Source organism: Phalaenopsis equestris, unplaced genomic scaffold (assembly GCF_001263595.1).
Source record: "Phalaenopsis equestris unplaced genomic scaffold, ASM126359v1 Scaffold000309, whole genome shotgun sequence".
Taxonomy (NCBI): Eukaryota; Viridiplantae; Streptophyta; class Magnoliopsida; order Asparagales; family Orchidaceae; genus Phalaenopsis; species Phalaenopsis equestris.
The window spans coordinates 25725-51351 of record NW_018164751.1 but is presented as its reverse complement, the minus strand read 5'-3'; the positions used below and the strand labels follow the sequence as shown (position 1 = coordinate 51351).

The 25627-nt window shown below is 36.3% G+C and overlaps 1 protein-coding gene across 3 annotated transcripts in view; it reads right to left on the bottom strand.

Moving 5' to 3' along the window:
* LOC110025593 (tetratricopeptide repeat protein 27 homolog) overlaps positions 1 to 23592 on the bottom strand; it is a 55329-nt gene extending 31737 nt beyond the window's left edge. For 2 of the 3 annotated variants that reach the window (XR_002294133.1, XM_020726152.1), the window contains exons 1-6: positions 23083 to 23592; positions 20156 to 20306; positions 18733 to 19043; positions 5350 to 5431; positions 4856 to 5243; positions 3857 to 3915 (exon numbers count right to left, since the gene is read on the bottom strand). Coding sequence is in view for 2 of the 3 variants with exons in the window: in XM_020726152.1 (XP_020581811.1) it covers positions 3857 to 3915; positions 4856 to 5243; positions 5350 to 5431; positions 18733 to 19043; positions 20156 to 20306; positions 23083 to 23516 (1425 nt within the window). In the remaining variant the exon portion in view is untranslated. The remainder of the gene's footprint in view (positions 1 to 3856; positions 3916 to 4855; positions 5244 to 5349; positions 5432 to 18732; positions 19044 to 20155; positions 20307 to 23082) is intronic. The other variant, XM_020726153.1, reaches the window with a different exon arrangement.
* Positions 23593 to 25627: the final 2035 nt, after the last annotated feature.

Genomic DNA, 25627 nt, shown 5'->3' with positions numbered 1-25627 from the left:
CTCTCACCTAGGGTGTGGTCCTAAGGTCCTAAAATCTAGGAAGCCTACTCTTTAACTTATGCTTAAGGTGATTAAAGGTTTTTTATATCTTCCAATTAATTAAATCATCAATCCCCATCTTTATGACTTAACCACTGGACAAAAATAACAAAACGAACAAAAAGAGAAGGTTGATCCACTTTCAAACAAGTGGTGACCCACTTAAAAACAAAAAAAAAAAAAAAAAAAAAAAGCAAGTGAATCAATCCTAAAAAAAAATTAAAATCTCTCAACAACCGTAATTAAATAGACTCTCGAGAAGAGTGCTTAAGTTTGTTCCAAGACAGTGCACAAAATCAGTTCAATTGGCACTTAAAGTGGCTCCAAAACAGTGCATTAAAATCAAACCTTAAATTTGCATCAAAACATTGTGTAAGCCTCTCTAGATCAACAAGCAAAAGCACCCCAAAATATTAACGAAATTGCTCCAAAATGGTGCCCAAATTATTTCCAAAACAGCATATAAATCCTAAGCATGAAAATATACATATCACATTAAGAAATAAGAGTACCTCTTTCGTAGAATTACAGATCAGAGTGGTGTAACCATAAAGCTTAGGTTCCACATATGCAGAGAATATAAGCATTGTATGGTATGCACGTAAAAATTGAAGCCAATGTGGTAGATATGCAAGCACACAAGTGTGGTAGATATGCAAGCACATAGCAATTGAGTGGCATGTATGTAAAACAAAGCTTAAGTATTAGGCATACAAGTACATATGATTGACATACAGGTTGTTTCCAAGACTTGGGTACTGGATATGTAAATACATATGAATTGCATAGTATGTATGTAATTCTTCTTATCCAAACAATCGATTCAGGAAAGCAAAAAGCAAACTCCAGGAAAGCAAACTCATTTAATCAACATAAGGATCTTCACAATTTCGATAAGAGAAAGACTCCGCAATGGTAAAAAGATTTCAATCGCCACCAGCCTTTTAACCATGCAATTCATTTTCAGAAGATAACATTAAGATTGGAATATTATCAAGCGCAAATAAAATGTTCAGGTATTAAGAACAGAAAAAAGACATCATTAAAATTACCTCTAATGTCAGGTCAACTCACATGAAATATGCAGAGGAGTAATTGATATAGCAAGAGTTTGAGAACAGTAGTAGTAGCATGCAATAAGCTCAAAAAGTTTCAATTGTTAGAACCAAATACTTCGATAAAAGGTTTGTGGTGAACTGAAAGGAATAATCAAAGTAGAAGGTAAGATCAGGGAGTTCAAACCTGCGCGTCCAAGTGTGGCAGACGATCGAAGTGTGGCAGACGATCGACACAGAGAGATTCGAAAGAGAACGAAGATGTTCTATAGAGAGCAGGGGGAGGCGAATCAGACGTATACGAGAAGGGTAAGCGGCTTCGTGCAGAGGAGAAGCCAGTGACTTCGGTGCGGACGAGAGGCGAACGGGGCTTCGATCGAGACAAGAGAGGCAAGCGGGAAGGAAGCCGACGAGGGTGAGCGGGAGAGAGGAGCTGGCGAGTGCGAGTGGGATCTCTTGAGAGCGGGACTGCGAGCGAAGAAGCAGGCGCGAGGAGGAGGGCGAGCGGGAGAAAGGAGCTGTTAAGCGCAAAGGGAGAGCAGGATCGAGCGATTTTGATGCTAGGAACGGTGAGCGAGATTTTTCGTGAGCGAGAGAGAGGCGAGCGAAGCTTCGGTACAGGGAGTATGCGAACTTCGGTGCAGGGAATAGGCGAGTGACTTCGGTTCAGAGAGGAGTGCGGGGTTTCTGTTCCCAGAGAGGAGGAGAGCTTCGATAGGGCGAAGAAGAGGTGAGCGAGGACTTCAGTGCACAGGCGGGAGGTGTCAAGGGCTTCGATGCAGAAGAGGAGGGAGGCAAGTTCGAACGGAGCGACTGTTTGGCGCGGGGAAGAGAAGAAGCCGGCAGGTGACTACAGCGGAAGAGCGAATGGGAGCTCCGATGCAAGAGGAGAGGCGTGAGGGATTGAGCGGTCGAGACTCGATGCTGAGGAGAAGAGCCGAATCTCGTCGACAGAGGAAGATGGAGTCGAATCTCGTTCTGAGGAAGGGGGAGGCCGAATGCTTTCAGTGGGATCTTGTATCTGGGGAATTGCAAAGGAACGTTACGGGATATTGGCGCGGAATTAATGAATTTCCAATGGGGGAGGAGTTTTATTTGGCATATAAGAGCTCCTAATTAAATTTCATTAAGGCTGATTAAATAATTCATTTGAAATTTGAAATTCAAATTGCTTAACTCTTGTTTAGGCTCGAGTCCAGTGAATCGAATTCGAGTTGAACCTGAGTTGAGTTCGGGCCCGCGTCCCGCTAAAAGAATGATTTCTGTGTCATTTGCGCGTGCATGTAACCCTAGTATTACGGGTGTCCTTCCTAGCTAAAGTTGACGTTCCGGACGCATCGGCGTGGTCCGTTTCACCATCCGGGGTCGTCCAGACAAGTTTGCCGGCGGTCGGGCTAAAAATGTCAACTTCGTGCGTGGTGTAGCGAGTGCATGAAATGCGGCATTCGCGAATGCATGAAATGCGGCGTTCGCGAGTATTCGAGTCACAAAAAAAGTTCACCTCAGGCCATTTGATCCTATAGGAACTCATTTTCGGACCCTCTACATGTTGGTCCTTAGCCCTTGCAACTAGAAGTTAAGTGCTTGGAACCACTCGTGCGGGAGGTGGACTCAATTACTAGTCCGCTAGAATGGTCAACAAGGAACCCCTAAAGCTAGATTTTGGGTTCTGGAAGTAGGAAACTAAGACCTCACTAAAAATGAGGTCAACAATTTTCAATTAACATTTTTTTACACTTGATGCTTTACTCTTCTCATTAACTGATAGTAAAAATTTTATTTAAAAAATAAAACAGCTAGCCTCCCAAATGATATAATGTTAGTATTTTATCGTATTCTCACTTTTATCTCCCTTGCATTCCAGGAGTCAAAGACAAAATTACACTAAAACTTGCAATATAAGCAAGTCCTCGTCATAAAATCCAAGAAATACGAATGCGCATAGCTACTGCCTACTTGGTTGCAAGTTAAGTGCCAATGTCTCATTGAAATGAAAAAAAAAGCCAGATTGGTAATCATTGGTTGGAAGCAAAAAATAGGAACATGTAGTTTTTTCCATCTAATCCCCAATCACTTAGTCTGAACTCAGTTAAAAGTATGAAATGCCACACCACTTACATAAAACCAAAGAGCTTTTTCTAAAGCAACTTTTTGAGCTCACATTGCTAGAAGAGAGGACCATTTTCTTGCAATTATGAGCGATTAAGGAAGCTTGGAGTTCAGCGCTCCTATGATAAAAGATCAGACAGCACAACTTCAACGATAAAATGTTATATACCTGCCTTCAATATCCTGACAAACCTTCAAGATAGTCAAATTCCATGCCAAATCCCAATTCCAACAACTTCCTGAGACAGCATGGCTTCATTCCAGCTGCCAACACCTCATAATATTCTCATAAATTGAGCAGATTTATTGGTTCACAACGAATAGAAGATACATCAAACAATCACAAGTAGGCATCACCCAATTATTGTTAATTAAACTGGGGATCTGGAAGCAAACCAAGCACCTTAACACCAAACCCCACCCAAACAACGCCCCCCCGACGCGCCCAAACCCCACCCCCACCACACACCCACACACACATCTCTCTCTCTCTCTCTCTGTGTGCCAAAGCCACAACCACTCAAAAAAATACATAAACATTAAAAGTAATGCCAGGACAAAAAGAAACAAAGCCCTACAGAGATGATATTTCTTTAATAAAGTACTAAATATTTTAGCAAAGAAGATTTATAACGAGAAATGTTTATACTTACAATGTAATTAGACGGGGCTTGAGAATCAACAGCTTCTATGTACGGAGCCATTTCCCACCCTAAACATGGCATGACAGTAAAAATAATAAAATTCAGAAAAGGAAAAAATGAGACATTTACAAGGAATTTAAATACAAAACCTTGAGGTTAAAACCATTAAATAAAAAACGACTCTTTTTTATTTTCCTTAATCTGCATTTTAGAAGTTAAAAACTAAGATTAACAGCAGAAATTATTAGGAGAATAAGAAAGAAAGTTGAAAGCAGAATACAATGAAAATTGCATTGCATTCAAAGATAACAAGTTCACACAGCCAATCAAACACCATAATATTATGTGTATGAAAAATCGAATTGGTCTGACTAATATTGAATATATCTCAAAAGTTTGCACATATCAAACAACATTAGATCAGGACATGAAATACTTGTTAGACAGAATTCATCCTTTAGAATATCATAGGAATGATCACACTGCAGACAATTTGTTGTGCATAACACCATGAAAACTCAACTTCTAGGAATATAATTAGCAGTGAAAAGGATGATATGCAGTCTAGAAAAATATTAGGATAACATGCCCTAAATTTGAAAGGACAAGCGTACCCTTTTCTTTTTTCTTTTGTTTAAAGCCAAAAGTAGCCGTTTCATTTTCTACTAAATTCAAGAAGAGCCATATGTAGAAATTATCTGAAGATAATTAGCCCATAAGATTGCCAATAAATGAGAGGAAATAGCACTTCAATTTTAGTGTTTGAAGTTAGAGAAACAACATTTAAAAAGCAAATTTGATTATCCAACAGGAAAGTGAAACTTCTCATATCCTGCTTTTGGTGGTAAAGCTAATTCAAATGCGCACGCACGAGCACAAAGATGTTAAGCATTGCAAGGAATAAATATTGCCTGGTATTGGACAGGACATGGGAAGCATCAAACAAATTTTAGCAAGAACGTGAGACAAATATGCTAGTAAAAACCAATTCAAAAAATAGCAGCGTACTTGACAACTCATCATCACGCTTGGTTCTTTGAAGATGAAGACACTGTGCTAATACGATGGCTTGTTGGATTAAAGTTAACACCGCCCCCTTGCCAATGATAGCAGATTCTCCATTAGCTCCTACAGTAGTTGCATCTTGGATCAATCTCGGGGCCATCAAAATATCACATTCGTGCTGTCCATTAGATTCAAAATCCAACCTATTTTTGCATGAATGATCATCTGACTGCACCGCTGATAATCCAGTAGTGTTTCCAACACCATACCTCCCTTGTCGATCCAGCATTTTTTGACCATCATTTTGCTCCTGAGAGAATGATTCTAAGTTTCTATTACCCTTTGCTTGCTGACCTTTAGTAATAAGTACTAATTGAGGCTTTGCATCCACCTACATAAAAAACAATTTAGTTGCCTTACAAATATCAGATGTTGATGATGATGAAAAAAATTAAAAGAACATAAAACTTAAACTATTAGCATACTATAGAAGGCACCTGATGAATTGTCCGATAGCCAAGAATTCCTATAACAGAAATATCCGTTCCAGATGTCTCTGCAGCATGTGCAAGATGCAACCTGTAAAAAAGATCGCATTATTTATAATCAATGGCATATTCCATTTGAGCAGAAGAAGCCCATAAAAGATGTTAGGAAAAAGAGGCCTGCAATGAGATATGCCAATCAAAAAGAAAAATCGTATGTTGAGTAGTGCAAAACTCTTTAGTGGAATTTTCAAAAGGCAGAACCAGAGAATCAAAATATTTGACAAAAGTCTTTCACAATAATAATGGAAGCATAATCGTTGGTTGGATTTGAAAGCACAAAACAGCAGTTCTTTCGTAAATGTAAACTATTTATATGATAGTTGAAGCTAGCATATGCAATACATGGCCGTTTTATGTGCATTGAAAAAATAGAAGGAGAAATTGACTCAGCCTCAAGCCACGCTTAAACTTTAATGCTTTAACAATGGTGGGAAGAAAACAAAATATAAGGTATAAGGAATTATTGATGCTCCAACGAGATGGCTTAAATGGATTCTCAGCACTCTCATAAAACAATACAATACATTTATTTTCTTGTTATAATTGCAAGAACAGGAGAAATACTTTCAACGCCCTCTCTTACTCATAAATATCCTTCACGAACCAAGATTGTCAACAAACCATATTTCAATCCAACAAGTCAACAGCTCATAAAAGATCCAAGACATTTTTCAATTTTTTGTACTTTTAATTGTTTTTTTCAGAACCAAAATATGAGGAGGATGATTGAACTTACTAATGAAAGAGACAAACTCTATATTGAAACAAAAACTAATTCAAAATAAAGTCTCAATAATATTATCATGATCAATTATTTGTTCTTCAAACAAAGATTTCATTGGATTTCATCACTTTTAACTTGGTCAACCATCCTATTTAAATAATAAAAATTCCTCTTTTGAAAGGATTAAATATAACAGTTTTTCATAATGAGGTTTACGAACTACCAAAGCACATTAATGTACATTTTCCTTTTAGTAATAAAAGTTCGCATTATTTTAAATTAATCCATAATGATATATGGGACCAACCACAATCTCAATATTTTAAGAGCTCGATGGCATGTCTACTTAATTGACAAATGTGCTATAGATATTCTAGATTAAACAAAATTTTAATCTTAGCAATAATATCCCTATCTTCAACTTCACGGTGTTAACCTCATTTTCAGTGAGGTCTTAGTCTCCTACTACAAGAACACATGATCTAGCTTTAGAAGTTCCTTATTGATCATCCTAACAGACTAGTAATGGAGCCCACCACCCATAGAACTTCGAACCACTTCTTGACCCATTTTTGTGAAGACCTCGCATGCGTAGTCCCAAGCACTCGACTCTTAGTTGCAAGGGTTAAGGACTAACATGTAGATGACCCAAAAAATGAGTTCTTACAGGATCAGACGGCCATAGGTCAACTCTCCATGACTCGGCAACGCAAACACTGCAATTCACACATTCAACTCGCGTAAACCTAGCAATTCACGTCACTGACACTCACATACATCGCGTCGTCAATTAAACCAAAATCAAATTTCAAAACGATACGTCACAAGCTAAAATTTAAAGAAAATTGAAGTTGACACATTTTTGACCCGACCGTCAACGAACTCGTTCGGATAGCCCCGGATGACAAAACAAACCACACACGCGTACGCGTTCAGGATGTCGACTTTAGCTAAGAATGACACCAATATTGATATGGTTCCGCGCGCGGGTGGATGCCAAGAAAATCGATGCACACAAATTTTTAATTAGGGAGTGCGGGTTCAGGCTCAACCCAAGTTCAATTCGGGTTGGACAAGGGCTGAACAAAAGCTAATTAGTTTTGAATTTCAAAATTTTAAATTTCAAATGAGTCATTTGATCTCATCTTAATTGAATGTAATTAGGAGTTAAGATTTTCCAACTGAGTCGGCTGCATGAATGGAATTCATTTAATTCTCCACATAATCTCGCAAAACATCCACTTTGAATTCTACGACTATACAATTCAACGGACTTCACCTTCCTGTCATTCGCCACCCCCACCCCCCTCTTCTTCTCGCGCTCGTCTCTTCTCCTCTTCACCTCTTCTGCTCAAGACTCACCCGCTCGAGTCCCCTCTGCACCGAAACTCCCTCCCTCGACACCTCCCTGCACTGAAGCCCTCACTCGACTCCTCCCCTCTGCAATGAAAATCCCTCACTTGACTCCTACCTGCACCGAAGCCCTCGCTTAACTCCTCCCTGCATCAAAACTCCCTCGCTTGACTCCTCCCTGCACCGAAGCCCTCGCTTGACTTCCCCTTGCGCCGAAGACCCCCGCTCGAGACTCGCCTGCCTCGCCTTCTCTTCCTTACTCAGAAGACCCCTCTCTCGACAGATCTCGCTCGTCTCCCCTCTTTGTGCCAAAGCCCTCGCCTCCCTCTCCCGCTCGTCCAGAGCCTCTCTCGGCATCCCCGCTCGTCTCCCTCTCACGCTCGCACCAAAGCCCTTGCCTCCCTCCTCGCTCGACTCCCGTACCAAAGCGCGACACTTCCCTCTCCACTCCACGCCTGAAGCCCAAGAGCCTCTCTCTCGATTCTCTCACTTGCAAACCCCAACAGCTCTCGACTGAAACACCAGCGCTCAGCTTCCTCACACAAGCGAAGCCCCCAATTTTTGTTCTTCTCCTCTGATCTTTTGAGCCACGAGCGGAGCTTCCTCCTCTTTCTGCTGTCCAAGCCACAAGATTCAGAAGGCCCCTTCTCCATCTTAAGCAAACAATACAAAGCTAACTTCCATTTCCAGCCACCTCAAAAAAGGTTTCAATGGTTTCTTTTGTTTCTTTTGTTCCCCCCAACACTATTAATCGATTTTATTATTCATGGCAACTATTCTACGATGCTTGTGATTAGCTCATAACCTCTATTTACTTGGTAATTATTGGCATGCATATAAAAGTGATCAGATAAATGAGGCCAGCCTTGCAATTTTGGCTCGCCCAACTTTGCAATTAGATGTTCACTTAGAGGAACTAGAGGGTCTATTGGGTAAACATGAGGCTGAACTTCTTGAGTTTAAGTTGATTTTGTAGAAGGTGCTTAAATTTGGATCATAATTTGTTGTGATGGTTTCTCCTTAAAATATTGGAAAATTTACATACATGATATACAATTTATATATATTTACATATCCAACACCTAAACTTCAATTCTTCCACACATACCACCTGACCCTATGCATGAAATGGAGTTAAATCCTTTGTGGTATGAAAATCTAGATGGTATATATGTAAGGGCTATATATGTAAATACTTAAGAGTCGTCAGGTACGTATGTGAACGCTTTCATGGAGGAAATTGAGGGTGGTATTTTTAATGAGATGTTAAGGTGGATTGGTGTTCGTAATTGTTGTCTTTGCTCCCTATATTTGCCAATTTAGGAAATGTTTAATGTTGGTAACATATGGTCACATATGCTTACTGTTCAAAACTGATTACTTATTTCTTGGGGGTTGCGCTTGTTCAATACTCTAACTGTTTGGAGTACTGTAAATTATTGCTTTGGAGAGAGATTTGGGATTTTTAATTTGTCGTTTTGAGACTCTTTTGAGAATGTTTCATTTGTTGTTTAGGGCATTAAAAGTGATGGAATATGCAGAAGAAGTGATGTTTGGGGCTTTTAAAACTGTTGATTTGGAGTGATTTAAAGTGTTGTTTGGGGCTGATATCAGAAAGGTTTTGGCATAATTTAAGCGTTGATTCACATGCTGATTTGAAAACTTTAAATGTTACTATTTTGAGCCAATCAAAACACGGTCTAAGGGTAGATTTAAACACTCTTCTTGTGGGTTGATTTAATTACAGTTGTTGAAAAACCTTAAACGTTTTTAGGTCAATTCACTTGTTGTTTTCTGCCTTAGTTTTGTTAGTTTTAGAAGTGGGTCGGTCTTCTCTTTTCTTTTGTTTTATTTTTTTCTTGTTAAATGATTAAGTCAAAATTGAGAATTTCTGATTTAATTATTTGAAAAACACTAAAATATATTTGATGATTAGTATGAAAAAAAAAACTTAATTGAGAGTAAGACACCTTAAATCACTTCAAGCATAGGTTAACGTGTAGGCTTCCTAGATTTTATGAGCACACCCTAAGTGAGAGTTCATTTACCTAATTTTCAAATGAACAATGAAACTAAGCATTTGGCCTTAATTCACAAATTGATTGAAACACTAAACACGATGATACACCAAGATGTGATTTATGACTTCCTTAATTAAATCAAATAGTGAAATTCCCGCAATGGCTTAACCAACAGTGAAACTCAATGCAGAGGGATTTGAGCTTGAATATTACACTCAAATTCTTCTGGTAATTAGGGACATTTGTTAATACCACATATGGATCACCGGATTAGCTAAGTCTAGGGCCTAGGTGGCGAGGGCGATGACAATAATGCTTATGTGTGCTTAAATGAGGGTATGAAGTGGGATTATTATAATAGTATCGCTTACCTTAAGGACCTTCAATGGGGGGAGAAGATAAGAACCGATGATACTATTCGCCAACTCTTGGTAAGATTATTGTCTCTGATGCTCTTAAGTCGCCAGTAGTCCTAGCCTGACTAGAGTAATTAGTCTGTGGACTACACTACTATACAAAATATTTAAAAAAATAAAAACAAAATTTTCTTTATCTGTTAAAGTGAACTCTGCATGTAAATCTAAACAACAACTTTTTCATTAAAAATCAAAGAATTTCGGTAAAACTTATAAAGGTTCACGGCTGGTCACTTGAATTAAAGTTAAGGACCGACTTCTGTAGATTGTCGGGCTGGTAGCTCTTACCCAAGGTTGGGAAGCAAACAATAGAGCTTTGAGCCCCACCTTCACCGATTACTTACACCCAGCTCCGGTCTTCTATATGTGACCACGAGTTTTGTTTTGTATGTTTGTGTTACAACTCGTTTTGTCTACTTTTACACTAGAATTCTTGTTTTCTTTCTTTTTCTACAATTTATTTAAATTCCCTGCAAATTATATTATGTTATATGAACTAACCATGCAACGGTAACAAAAATCTAGGAACGCATTTTATTTTATGCACTGCAGTTCTTTTATTTACTTCACAGTATTTCCTTAACTACACTTATTTACTTTACATGCAAAACAAAAACAACAACAATAACCACAAACCCCGAAAGATTAAAACATACATGGTCAAACCTCAAACCTTTAAACTTTGGAGCTACTAATATAGCCAGAGGCTCAAAGCCAACTTCGTGGGTAGCACAGTCAGGAGCTTGGAGCGAGCAACAAAAGAATTTTCTTCAGCAATCTCTCTCCTTAGTCTAAATAACAACCCATATAACTTCAAGATAACTCGCCCAACGCGACGTATCATCACACCCACTTTAGGCTCATGTGCAATCATATTGTGCAGCATAAGTCCTAACTCGTCTCTGGTTATGAGATTGTCGTTCGGTACGGCGTAAACCCTCCTATCTCTGCGGGCTATTTGCATAATAGGGTATTATGCGGATGTACGTCTTAAATAATAAAATTAGCAGGATTGAATAATTAAATAACATTGTCTCCAAAACGCAGTCATACAATAAGATAGTTGAGGAAGTCACTGAGGTTTCTCCTCAAAATCTGTGACGTCTCTTCCTTTTCTTTCCTTTGGACTCCTGAAAGAATTTTTCCCATTTGGTCCTTTCCCACTTGATATTTTGTGTCCTACCGTGTAAACCACAACCTTGAATTCTTAAAGACTAATATCTCTAATCATTATCGAGAGGTTTCACAAGTGACATCGATCAGTTGTGATATAATTAACTATAGAGCGTGCATCTATAGGGAACTTGGAACCAAGATAAAATAAACCCTACCTAATCTTTATATTAGGTAGGGAAACTTGTCGGTCATACACAAAAGATTAGCAGGTGAAACGGATGTCACAAATCTCTTAGTTTGCAAGATTATGTCTATTGTCGAGATATACACTTATCATTCGGGAAAGTATAGCATTCGCGGTATCAGACATGATTATGCAAATTATTAGACTAATGAAATCTATTTGGTCTCATTTTTTGAAAATTAAAACATGTTACTTTTAAAATCAAAATTATACACCTCTTATATTAAATTAAATTGACAATTATTTTCATATCAAAAAGTTCATCGCCACACGGTTTAGAATCATTTTTTAAGTAAAAAATAAAAAGTTTAGGTCAGAAATTTTAAAAATTGCTTCGATCCATTCTTAGCATCTTACTTATAAAAGAAAGGTATTCATGAAATATTTGCATGAACACATCTCAATAAAATGATGCTGCTGAAAAGATAAGTAACCATTTATCATGTACCACTCAAGCATTATCATTTCAACAAGTATAATCTATTTTGAAAATAAATCATATTTCATAGTTTTAACAAAGGGAGACATTTCACTTATTAAAAGTTTAGAATTTTGATGAATCATTTTTTGACTCACTTGAATTACTTTTGGCTCCATATTTGTCCTCCCGAGAAGAAAGTATTCCTAATGCCATTTAGTATTTCTTTGAACCAATATTTGTAACGGTAACTATGCCCGCTTCCATTACTCTACAATCTATTTGGATTTATGGCTATAAATTTCCCTAGTCGTACATAAGAAGAAATGTAACAGCCTAACAAGTTCAAAATACCACCATATACCATATTAATGAAAATACTGAAATTCTAAGCTTCATTTTCACAAGCAATCTATTAAACTCCATCAAATAGGGACATTTATCTTCTCATTGTTGTTGAAAAAGTGTCAAAATGACACGGGCGTCTGCTGTTGGGCCCAAAATCGTGTCAGGCGCGAACCGGACGCCGGAGTTATAGACCTTGGAGAGGGCACTAAAGCAAGGCTTTAGCCGGTTCAGATAGGAAGCCCTGAGAGCCGGCCAATCCTTCCACTATGCGGTATTGCAGCCCAACTGAAGGGGGCCCAATCCTAAGTTACTCTAGGTCTATATAGGTTATTGTTGTGGTTTTTTAGGTCAGTATAGTCATGAGTTTTATTTGCGACAGCCGTCGAAGTCTTTGTTTCTCCCTTTTAAGGTTGTGTTCGAGAATCAAGTGGAGTTCCGACTGTATCTAGTTCCTAATGTTGAGATTATATTTCCTCTACCCCTCTACATCCTTCCCACGTCACTCCTTGTCACTCATTATTGCCACAGACAACTTGAACAATTGTTGCCGGTTGTTTTTCTGCAAATCCAACCGCCTCCATCGCCTTCCTCTCCCTCCGCTTCGCTGTCATCATTGTCCCAAACCTCCATCTTCGCAGTAGTCGTTGCCATTCATCTTTGCTTTCATCGTTGTTCAAGCCCTCCATCTTCATTGTCACAGCTATTCCAACCCCTCTTTGCTTCCATTGCTATTCCAACCCTCCTTTATTGTTTCTTATAGTCTTCAACCTTCCCAATAACCTCTTACCATCTTTTGTTGTTGTTGCCTTGCTATCCTAGCCGTCTTTAAATGTTGTCGCCCTCCCCCATGCTGTGTCCTACAGTCTGCTGCCTTTCCAGCGGCCCCTACTCGCTGCCACTCCCTCACCCACGACACAGAAATCCCTCTCTATTGCAATCGCCACCCTCAAAAACCCCATCCTACCCATTCCAACCACTTACCATCACTTCCAATCCACCTAACACCATCCAACCTACATAACGGACCACCAACCTTTTGGGATACAACCATAGTTGAGTTTATGTATTGTGTTTGTCATTATTTCCTATTTCAGTTAACTGGTTATAATTCTCAATTTAATTTCAGTAGTAGTATTTGTTTTTCCCATTGTTGTTACTTAAATTCCGATATCATTTTGTATCATAGCTAGCTTAAACCTAATCCTATCATAGGGTTGTCAAATCAGCCCCTCACCTCAGAATGAAGTGAATCCCTTCAACAGAGCAGTTTTCAGTGATGAAGAACCAATATCCCAGAAATTTAAGATGGAATATTAGAGGAAAAACCAAAATTTTGGAGTGCAGAGTGACTTGTCATAATTTGACAGTGACATAGATCCGGACGAGTTCATTAAGTGGCTCCAAGCAGTGGAATGTGTCTTTGAGTACCAGAATGTCCTGTCAAATAAAATGGTAAAGCTAGTTGCCGCCAACTTACAGAATAGCGTGTTTTTGTGGTGGAAAATTTTGAAGCACCTCCGTCAGCAAGAAGGAAATAACAAAATCATTATGTGGTCCACAAGATAAAATGAGAGATGAAGCGCAAGTACCAACCATTCATTACAGAAGAGACATGTTCTCAAAAAAACATCATCGGGTGACCATCACATCTTACAATCAGAGTTCAATCCCAAGATCAAGCAGCAAGAGTAAACCCAATTGAGAATCCAAGCCAACCCCACCTGAGAAACTAATTCAGAATGGCAAACATGTGGAGCCAACCATCATTCCCAAATATGTCCCAACCAAGAAGTATGTCAAGAGCCACAGTTTAGGACACAATGCATCAATTTGCCCAAACTAGAGTATGGTCTCTTTCACTGAGCAGGAAGTAGTTAAAGAATTGAACGAGGACATAGTTGACACTGACACTATAGTAGGAAGGACCCAAAGAAGGAATATTGGCTTCCAATTCACGAGGGAGATATGCACGTCATTCAAGTTGATCCCATGAGAGAGCCTCCAACATAAATAAGTGGTTGTCCAAGAAGGTCGTGAGGTTGAGAAACCCACACCATACACGGGGAAATCCCGACTAAGAGAATTTCAGAATTTTCAAATATATAGCCTACCTCTCCAGTTGCTTCTACTGAGAGAGATTCAACATCATAGAAATAAGAAGCTTTTGAGCAAATTCTGAAAGATCAAATGAAGTCATTTGGATATTAAATTCAGTTTAGCGGTGCACCCATTGATAGATTGCTAGACAAGGGGATGAATCATGGTGTTGAAAATCGGTTAGGAGCATTGTGGGAAAGAACATCATGCAATGGGATACAGGTCCATCTAGAGAAAGGTCCCTGCCTGAGTGATTTTTATTGAGATTTATCCAACAAGCCACGAATTTCATTCGAGAGTTAAGTCCTCAAGACAAATTTTTTTATCAAGTCGCCCAGCCGAGTACAAGTGGAAGAAACAAATCACAAAATCAATGCTTTGAGTTACTTTGTGAAAATCCATGTCTATATACAGCTTAAGCTCACATTGTGGCAAAGAACGATGGATACTTATAACTTCGGGATGTGCTTTGAAATATCAACGCCTACAGGATCGACATACGAGGAAGTTATAGCAGTTCTACCGCCTTAAAAGTGCCCAACCTGACATCATACTATGAGAAGCCAGAAGCTTCGACAGATGAGGTTAAAGCTCCCCAACCCTCAAAGGCTATGATAGTGTTCGCGAATGGGCACAAAATCACGCCAGGCACGAATTCGACCAAGGAACCTCAGGCCTTGGACTGGACGCAAAAACAACAGCAAGACTTCGACTGATTCAGAAGGGAAGCCCTGACGACAGACCGATCCTTCCTCTATGTGGGATTGTCGCCCAACTGGAGCAGGCCCTAGTTTTAAGTTACCCTAGGTTTATATAGGTTGTTGTTGTGGTGTTCTAGGTCAGTTTTATTGTAAATTTTGTTAAGGACAACTATTGATGTCTCTATTTCTTCCTTTTAGGGTTGTATCTGAGGATCGAGTGGTGTTCCGGCTGTAACTCGCTCCTAATGTGATGACTTTCTTGCCACTACCCCATCGCATCCTTCCCACATAGAAGTCATTTGTTACTGTTGCAGCAACCCCAAATAATTATTCACACTTGCTTTTCCAATTCCAGTCGTCATCATTGCCTTCCTCTCCATCTTTTTTGTTGTCATTGTTATCCCAGTCCATCTTCGCATTTGTCGTTGTTCCAGCCCTTCCGCTTCATTGACATTGTTGTTACAACCTTCCATTTTTATCGTCGTTGTGTTCCAGGCCTTCCTCTTTGCTACAATCTCTATTCCAGCTAGGGCTGTCAAAAAAGCTCATTATTCGTGTACAGCTCGTGTTCGGCCTGTGAAGTAGCTCGTGTTTAAATTGTTCGTTAATTAAGTGAGTTGAACACAAACAATTTTTTTAAGATCGAATTATAAATGAGTCAAACACAAACAACCCTTTGTTCGATCGTGTTAAACTTGTTTTAGCTTGAAATAAAAAAAATAAATATTATTTATATAATAATATATTATATATTTATATCTATGTTTAAATCACAACTTATGTCAAGTGATTATACGTCTTCTATTGCATATGAATGGTCCAGGTTCAAATCCAAAACCCTACATCTATTTTTATAATTAATTTAAACGAGCCAATTTTGAAACGAATACAAGTTGAACACAAACAAAATATGTAAATCACGTCGAAGATGAACACACTATTCAAGAGCAATTTCAAACGAGTCAAACACGAGCTAAGCTTGGGCTCACTCAAGCTCGGTTCATTTACAACACTAATTCCAACCCCTCATTTATTCTTTCCTGCAGCCGTCAACCTTCCCTACCGCCCCTTACCATCTCCAGTTTTGTGGTCTTCTTGTCCTAGTCATCTTTACTTGTTGCCGCCCTCCCCCTTTGTTGTTTACTGCAGTACACAGCCGTTCCAACCGCCCCTACTTGTTGTCGACCCCTCAACCACCGCACATAAACCCCTCCCTGATGCAGCTGCCACGCTCTAACACTCCATCCTACCCATTCTGACTGGCTACCACCACTTCTAGTCCACCTAATAACCTTCCAACCTACATAAAAGACCACCAGCCCTTTGGGATACAACCCTAGTTGAGTTTGTGTGTCGTGTTTGTCATTATTTCCTATTTCAATTATATCGTTGTAATTCCCTATTTCAATAATACTATTTATTTTTCCCGGTGCTGGTTAAACTCTGGTATCACAAATCCTATGCAAAATAACCTTTGTATCCATTATCCCAATATGTGTCTCTTAACCAACTCTATACACACACAATAGAACTTACAATGTGAGTCTACACTATTCCAAAAATTTTATATGGAACAATATTATGAAAGGAATGAAAAATACAACAAAAAAATATATCAATGCATTAAAGAAAAAAATTTATGCACAGGAGGTTGTTAATCAACCTAAACTGAAGTATGTAATTGGTCGTAAATGTGATTTTACCTTTGTATACGAGACTTAATGGCCATTTTGGAAGAAAAATTGATTGTTAAAGGTTACCGCCCAAAAACAAGGAATTAATTACCAAAAAACTTTTGCCTTGAAGACAAAACTAAACAACATGAGAATTTTATAATATATGGAAGCCCATTTTAATTGGCAAACTCAACAAGATTTTGCGATGAAAACTTTCTCATATGGAGACCTAAACCAATAAATTTATATGGGAACTTTTCTCGGAATTGAAGGAACTGGAACAATTAACAAATAGTGTAAAATAAATAAAGCATTATACAAGTTAACGCAATAACTTAGAGCATGAGTTGGGAGGTTTGATATGGTAATGAAAGGAACATGATATCTACAAATTCAAGGAGAATATATTCCCATCATTAAACATTCATATATTGGGGGAGTAAGAACCATATTTGTACATGTTGATTGGATCAGTAACAAAAATGAGAAAGGGGAATAACAATGTCTAGAACAATTTATGATCGAAAAAATTGAAGAGAAAGTGCACAGGAAATTAAAGCATTTTCTTGGAATTAAAGTCTCCTATACAAAATAGGGCATTTTTATCTCACTTTTGAGATATGTAGCGCATGAATTGAAGGAATTTAGAAAGCTACGATGCAAAACTATAGCAACATCTATTGAGCCAAATCAAAAATTCAGAGAAGCAAAAGAACCAGCAATTAATAGGGAAATGTTTCAGAGAATGGTTGAAATTTTCATATATATATATATATATATATATATATATGTGTGTGTGTGTGTGTGTATAGCCCATACCCAACCAAATATTGCATACTCAGTAAAAGTGATTAGTCAATTCATACATGATCCAAGAGAACTACATCTGCAAACTACCTATCAGATGCTACACTACTTGAACGGTAATTCAAGAAAAAAACTTACTTAAAAGAAATAATGAGCTCAAATTAGAAGTCTGCAAACATGTCCTTTAAGCATTTTATAAAGTGGATAGAACATCAACATCTACTTACTGCACATCTCCAAGTGAAATTTTGATAAAAAAGAAAATTACAAAATAAAATTAAGGTGGTCAGGTGTAAATATGAATTTGAACTCAGAGCAAAGACCTAAGAAGATTATGAAATAATTAGCCGAAAAAATTAGCATGGATGGTTAAGAATTAAGTGAAAGATCCCATGAAACCTTATGCTGACAACAAGTCAATAATAGACATCAATCATAATCAATAGAACATGACAAAAGTTACAAAACAAAATATATCAACAGTGAAAGGCATTTTTTACAGAAGCAAGAAAAATTCTAATTTGCATGCCTTATGAAACCTTATAAAGTAAACTTGCAAGATTCTTTATCGAGGAACCTAATAGTGCAAATTATTTATTAAAATCTTTTCGAACTAGAAAAGGAAACCATTTATACTCCAACTTAAGAGATGGTGCAGACGTCTTAGATGGCTAAAAAAGAAAGTTCCAAAAGCTTAGGAGGTCCCAAATGATATATGACTGCATTGAAGGACTAAATAACTCCCTTTGGATTCAAATATGTTTAAAAATATATTAGGAGATCCATTGATTCTAAATGCAAATTTAGCCAAAGGTGTAAAGATGCATATGTTCTTCCCTTTTGAGTGTTGGCTAGTTTTTCTTTTTCTCCCTAGAATAGTGTACTTATAATGACATCTATCTATTAACTATAAGCAATAAGAGAAAAATCACTTTTGCTTGTCCATCTTTCTCAACAAAGACAACTTAGAAGATAAATAGGGTGCCTAGAATTAGAAGAGGAAGTTTATCATGTTTACTTTTAGTTATTAAAAATTTGATAAAAAAATTTAATAGGTTTAGAAGCTAAAGTGATTTCTATGTGTGATAGGTCTAAACATTGCTAATCAATTATGTAAGAAAATATAGATAAATTGAAGAGACTTTGATCATAAAGTTAAAACCATTATTAAAAAGATAACTCGAGAGTACAATGGGTGGAGAAAATTCTAAAAATTTGGAGAAATTTATTAAATCACAATTAAACTACTATATGTTCGCCTTAATTTTGGATCCAGAGAAACAAGTTTAGGCTTGAGCTGATAGCCATGACACACATTCCCAAAAAATGGGTAAAATGTCGCCCTCATTAGCAATAAATTTATTTTTTTGTTAAAAAAGTATAGAAAAATTAAAAGCGCTGACGAAAATACCTCGATGAATCAATTCTGCCATAATGATATTCTAGAATCCCTGCTTCTATTTGCCCCATGGATGCTATTGTCATAGCTTCTTTTTCATTCAACATTGTACCCCAATAATCAACAACATTCTTCATCTCACCAAATTGAGATAAGACTTCATTCTTAAATATTTGCAGAAGATTGTACAATGATGACGACAAATCATCCAAAACTCTTTGTTGAAGAAGAAATAGCCTACATAACCACCAAGATGTAGTCTTGGCCGAATTTGAGCAGAATTCTTTTATCTTCATTAATGTTACCTTTGCATACTCAAGGTACTGCAAGCAAGCAATTAATAAGATGTTCCAATGTATACCAAACAAAGACAAATCTTACAACAATGTAAATTATTTAATTATTAAGTGCTATCAACACCAGCAAAGTGCAAAACTAGATGTAAACTAAAAAGAAACAAAAGTTTATAGGACATAAGGATCAACAATGTGACTTTCAAGACCGCGAAGAGGCTCGCCGCGGCATTAAAGTATTTTTTCATGTGCCCTTGAGAAAAAGACAAAAATGGCCCTCAAGTCTATCATAGACATTTGTTCTGTCCTTACTAATATGTATAATAGTCCTAAATCGAGAAATTTTTAATAGCCACACTATGCATAAATTCTTATAAGCAACCAACATTATATACCACTAATTCGAGCACCTTGAATTTGCTTCAAACTAAATTTTCTCAGAAAGGATGCTCAAGTTGTTTCTACGCTTCAATGCATACAGGAAAATAAAAAACTTCTCATAGAATATTCTAACATGGATTCCTTTCAAGTCTAATCAGTAGGGACTTGAGTGCCAGTAAGTAAAATAGTTCTCATTTTCTTTGTTTTTTAATCTCTGTATTCTGAGGTGGAAGTGAACTATAGCAATGACATTTTTTTTGGAAGTGAACTATAGCAATGACATTTTTTTTTTTTTAACCACCACAAAGCAGCAAAATTGTGCTTTATGCATTACTTCAGTTTCTTAACATATTTTTTTCTTACCATGATTTCTTCTTCAATTCTTTGCCTTAATGAATATTGTTTAGCACACTTAACGTCTCAACCATGTCCTTAAACTCTTCACTCTGTGCTTATCTTACAGCATTTTTTGATTTTAGATTGTTGTACCCCATATTACTTTTCATTAGATTGCATTGGTTAAACCTTTAGTTAAGAAGTGATTGGATGGCTTTAAAAGCTTCAATAAATTGCTGCCATGCCGTGCATAATTTAGTAGTGAAGCATAAATAAGAAAAAGCAAAAAAAAATACATGTACCCCTGACACATAGATGTAAAGCACGAGTGTCAATCCTCTTAACAAATTTTAGCAGCAATAAGAAAACAATGGGAAGTGATGGGGATAGTAAATACTTCTATTGTCAGAACTAAAAGCACAAACCTGCAAAATGGAAAATTTCCCCAGCAAATCACAACCCACAGACGTAAGTTGACTCCAAGCCCATGAATCCCATTCTCCACCATTTCCAACATTCCCATCTTCCCCAAAGTGTTGGAATAGCAGAGGAAAAGGAGAAAAGTTTCCAACAGGCCTAATGCATGAAATAGAACACCACACAAATCAAATCCAAGGTTAAAAGAAATACAATCTTACTGAACATAATAATAATACTAATACAAATTAAATTTAAGAAAACAAAAGGCAAATCTAAACTAATAGAGCAAATAAGTTGAAATATATGCAAAACAAAGTGTTTAAGCTCACGAGAACGTTAGGTTTAGTCAACTTGGATTGGTTAAGATAAGTTGGCCTGAAACTACAAACGGTTGGCCCTAAAACTTAATGACTTGAGAAAAAATTTGACCACTGATGTATTAGAAGAAAATTTATTTCCTTTTGGTATGCAATCCCTAAAAACTAGTATCTTAATCAATGATCAGACAAAGATAAAAGTGATCAATACAGTTTGTATCTCCTAGGAATCTTTCGGTCTTTTAGCATAGCCAAGAAAGATTTTGTTTTAAATGATGCAATGTTCGTCAATCTAGACTCATACAGGAATGGATGATTCTTATGGCACATGAGAGCATCACTGGGCAAGAACAATGCGTGAAAAATATTTAAGTGAAATAATACAAAGATCTCTCTTATAAACAAACTTTGGATTGAAAATGATTTGATCACCAATGTATCAAAGCCTACTTCATTCTACTTTAGCCCAAACTCAAAAAAACGTCATGGGAATCATCTGACTATTTCAAACTAGAGAACATGTTTTTGAAACCAATGATTTAACTTTCACTCATTATGAATATTAAAATAAAATCATCATTTATTAGGGATTTTCAATATGTTTTTTAAGTTCAAAATATTTCCAGCCAAATAACAAAATCTACTAAACGCACAATTTTTCAAAATATGCTTTCTAACTTCAAGCAAATAAATTAGATAAACTCTTAAGATAGTCATGGAATTTGCAAGCATTGCTCCATTTGAAAAATAAATCAAAAATTAATGTCATTATCTTGGAGCATCTAGAAAATTCTAATATAAAATTTGACGAGGAAGTCTCTAGATGTTCGAGGAACAATTTAAATGGTAAGAGATATTTGAAATATGTGTTTAACGAGAATTTAGAACTCACTATGTGCTAACATAAATAGGTCTTTTGTCTTGTAATTTTGTGCAGCCCAATTAAAGGGTAAATATTTTAAAAAAAGCTAGAGAGATTCTTCCTCTATCCTTGACACAAAATGTTAATCAAAATGGGCATCAAAGAAAGATTCGTTAAAAAGGTGGTGAGTGGCATGAACCAACAAGGATTTCATCTCACGAAAGATAACTAAAAGAATTTTACTATCCAAATGAAGACATGTTTGGATACCAATATATTTGGGAATTGGGTTAACCTGTTGTACTACCAATGATATATTAGCAAGATGTCCCTGCAATGATAAGTAGTCTCTTCATGGAAAAAGAGCTACTTAAAACCAATAGGAGAAAAGGCATGAGAGTAGTGATTGATTAAGTAATAAAATCCAAATAAAATTTATTTGACAAAATAAAAATTATGTGGCCTAGGCTGAGTTCATGAGACCTTTAATGAAAAGTGTTTTGAAGACATGTAATTCAACAGATGATAAATAAAATACCAGTGGCCCACAGGGACTCTTTGAAGACTCTTCTTCATACACCAAGCATTACATATAGTTAATTCTGATAAGGTGTTAAGCACATCTACTTCATATCAAGCAAAAACAAACTTCAAAAGGAATACAAATGTGTGAAAAAAATAAAGAAAGTTTGACTTCAAACATTCTAGATTGAATTTGAAGGTTGCAAATAAAGGAGGCAAAGAACATGGAGAACTAATTCATAGGTGCAGATAGTGGTTAATCAACTATGAAATAATGGAGAACATTTGGAGGATTTTAGAGTAATAAGAAAAATTTTATGCTCTTTAAATACAAACTTAAACACATTTAAATAATTATTAAATATTCAAACGACCAAAGTCCATGTCCATTAATAAGTTTATGGGCTTTATGATGGCATGTAAGCAAAACAATCTAGAGCAACGTGTGGGATATTTTAAAAGAGTCCGTGAAGCAAAAGTTTATAAATTTGAAAGAAAAAAGTTTTATAGGACCTAAAATCAGCACAACAAGAATGCAATGGTTGATTACTACTTCAAACAAAATGGCCTTGTTTAAAGCCCTCTTTATGAAAATTCATGATAATATAGATAACTTCTTTGCTTGTATGTAGATGATCTTACCTTTATAGGGAAAAATTTACACATATGCAAAGAGTTCAAATAAATCACAGTGCAATAATTCAATATGACAATATTAGACTTATGTTCTAGTTACTTGAGATAAAAGTAAAACAAAATTATGGAGGCATCATCATCAGATAAGAATCTTACTCAAAAGATGTTCTCAAGAAATTCAAGATAATGAATTGCAAATTGATAAGCACCCAAGTAGAACATGGCATCAAATTATCAAAAAATAAAAAATAAAATGAAGATGATACGATGGATTCAACCAACTTCAAATATTTCATTGAAAGTTTAAGAAATTTAATAGATTCAATGCCATGTATTTTTTATGGAGTTGAAATTACAAGCTTCTACATTAAAATGACAATCAACACACACTGAAGGTGGCTAAGACAATCCCTCGCTCTATCAAAAGTACATCAACTCTAAATTATTATACTACACTATTAATAAATCTCAACTAGTTCGATACTTGGTATGTGAGAACTACAAATCAAATTGCGATACTTTTACTATGCCACTTACTATAGCAATTCACAAAACTGAAAATTACTCTTGACATGAAAATATCCATCGGACTCACCCGGTCACGTTCTGCTGCAGGAAAGCTAGAAGGGCTGCAACTCCAAGGCAAAGCACCATCGCAACTCTATGCTCCGTGTTCGCATCAAACCCCTCCTCGAGAACCCGCAGCCAGGGCTCCTCGGCGGCGCCATCAGAGAGAAAGGCGTCGATGCTCTTTTCAACTTCGCCATAGAACATGGCAGCGGAAGCGGTTGAATCTTCGAAATCCCATAAGTTCACGAAGCTGAAAACAAGCCGTGCAGCATCTGAGGAAAGTGCCGCCGCGTAGTCCCCGCATTCAATGGCGCCGAGTAGTTCATGTGTTAGAACATCAAGACGGTTTTCCGGGTTGGGCGATGGAGAACATGAGGAAGGAAGGAGATCACCGGAGATTGTGCATCGAAGGAGGCGAAGTTCGACGGATTTTAGGATGCCGTGATCGGATTTCGCCATAGCGAGCTCCAAAGGGGAAAGGGTTTAGGGGTTTCCGCAGGCAAATTTGTACGTATGTCCGGTGCTCTGTGGCGGGTCCAGCACAACTCTTATAAATTTCCGAATTTAAATACATATCGCAAAACTCTTATAAACTTGTATTTGGAATGCCTAAAATTTAATATTTATATATAATGCTTTGATATCATAATTAGATCAAAATATATATCTGAATTAAAAAATATATTAATGATATTTTAATGTGATATTAAAGATTTTATGTTATACAAATAAATATTGAGGTATTTGATACGTAATAGAATATTTGTAGTGGTAGACTAATGAATTATTGTCTTAACATTATTAGTAATAGCAATATATTAGAATTCAAAACACACTTAAATAAAAAAACATCTAGTAAAGATGCAAGAAGTTCTTATGTGGAAAACTCAAAAGGGGAAAAAATCTCAGTGTATGACTTAGCTGAAATGTTTCACTATAAGTTTGTAATTACATATACATTTTCATGTTCCACATATGGGAAAAGGTTACATCATTTCTTAAATTATAACGTTTGTGCGCAGAAGAACTCATTGTCATGGTCTTTGCATATGTGCAGATTTTTCCGACAACTAACGAGCAATGGTCAATAGGAGGCGCGAGTTGGAAATGTTCATCGGATCGTCTGTGCAGAATACCTAACTTCAGCTCTCTTATCTCGAGGCTCTAGTTTTCCTCTGACACATGGTCTAGTCCCCTTTTCGATATGAGGGTAGAACTCTATTTATAAAGCCTAAATTGAAAATAAGAAATGAATCCAAACTACCCTAATCGAACACCACTGTGAGGAAACTTCCTCATTAGATGGTAGTCAGTGGTCATTTAATTATTTTAATGATGTCATAATTGAGCAACATCGAGCTCATTGGATTTGACTCGTCACGCTCGATTTGACTATAACCCATATTCAATACATGTTTGATATTCCAACCATGCTCGAAATGCCTCCAAAGGTGATTTAATGACTTAATCTGGATATGATTTGACTCATATCAAATCAATTTTGGTATCGTTGGGTCCACTTCGTCAAGTGGATCAATTTAACGAAATCAAAGTATTTTATGACTTTTAATCAAGATTTAAGTATTTCTTGCTAAAAATTATGCAACGAAATTCATGTTAAATGATGAAAATTCATATCAGCATTAAATATATAAATACATAAAATTATGTTGCATATATGCAAGAAATTATTCATTAAGTAAAATCTTACATCATCAATCTTTCTTTATATAAAAAATTGGTTGGAGCTCTTCCTACATCAAACTTATTATAGCACCTCTTTTAATAAATAAATAGACTTTATGCGTTGGGTCAAATATGCATTTCAAGTAAAAGGGAAGAATATGAGGTAGATTGTACAAATTATTTAATCCTCAATTATTGTAAGAGAGAAGATATTGTCCATATGGATTAAAATAATCCTCAATTATTTATATGGGTCTATTTTAATCCTAAAATATAAAAGTATTAAAATAGTTTTAAACTATTTTAAAATTGATTTATAATAATCCTTCATGAGGATTATTTCATCCCAATTTAAAGATTTTGATATTAATAAGAAAGTAAAAGCATTATATAAATAAATATGAATTTATATATTAGAAATAAAAAAAAATCAGATATATGTAGTATATAAATAAAGCCCCCCTTTTAATATTTTAACGATAAATAAATAAATAAATAAGAAATAATGTCTAAGCAAAATAAAGCAATCCATAATATATTTCCCCACAATCTTCAAATTTACATAAAAAAAAATATATCACTATTCACACATTTATAATCATAAGTAAAAGGTTATAAATATAAAAACCAAAATTTTGATGCTAAATACATAAATACACAGAAACGATCCAGTATTTATGTGCATCTTCCAATTAAAAAAAAGAAGGCAGAAACTTTGGATCATATTTAAAAAAAAAAAAGCACAACAAATTTACATTCATACCCCACAATTTTTATATATTTGCACATCTAAAACCGAAAATTCAATATTTACACTTATCAAAAGATAATGACAATAATATTTTTGATGTGATGTCCAAGATTTGAGGAGCAAGCATGCAAAT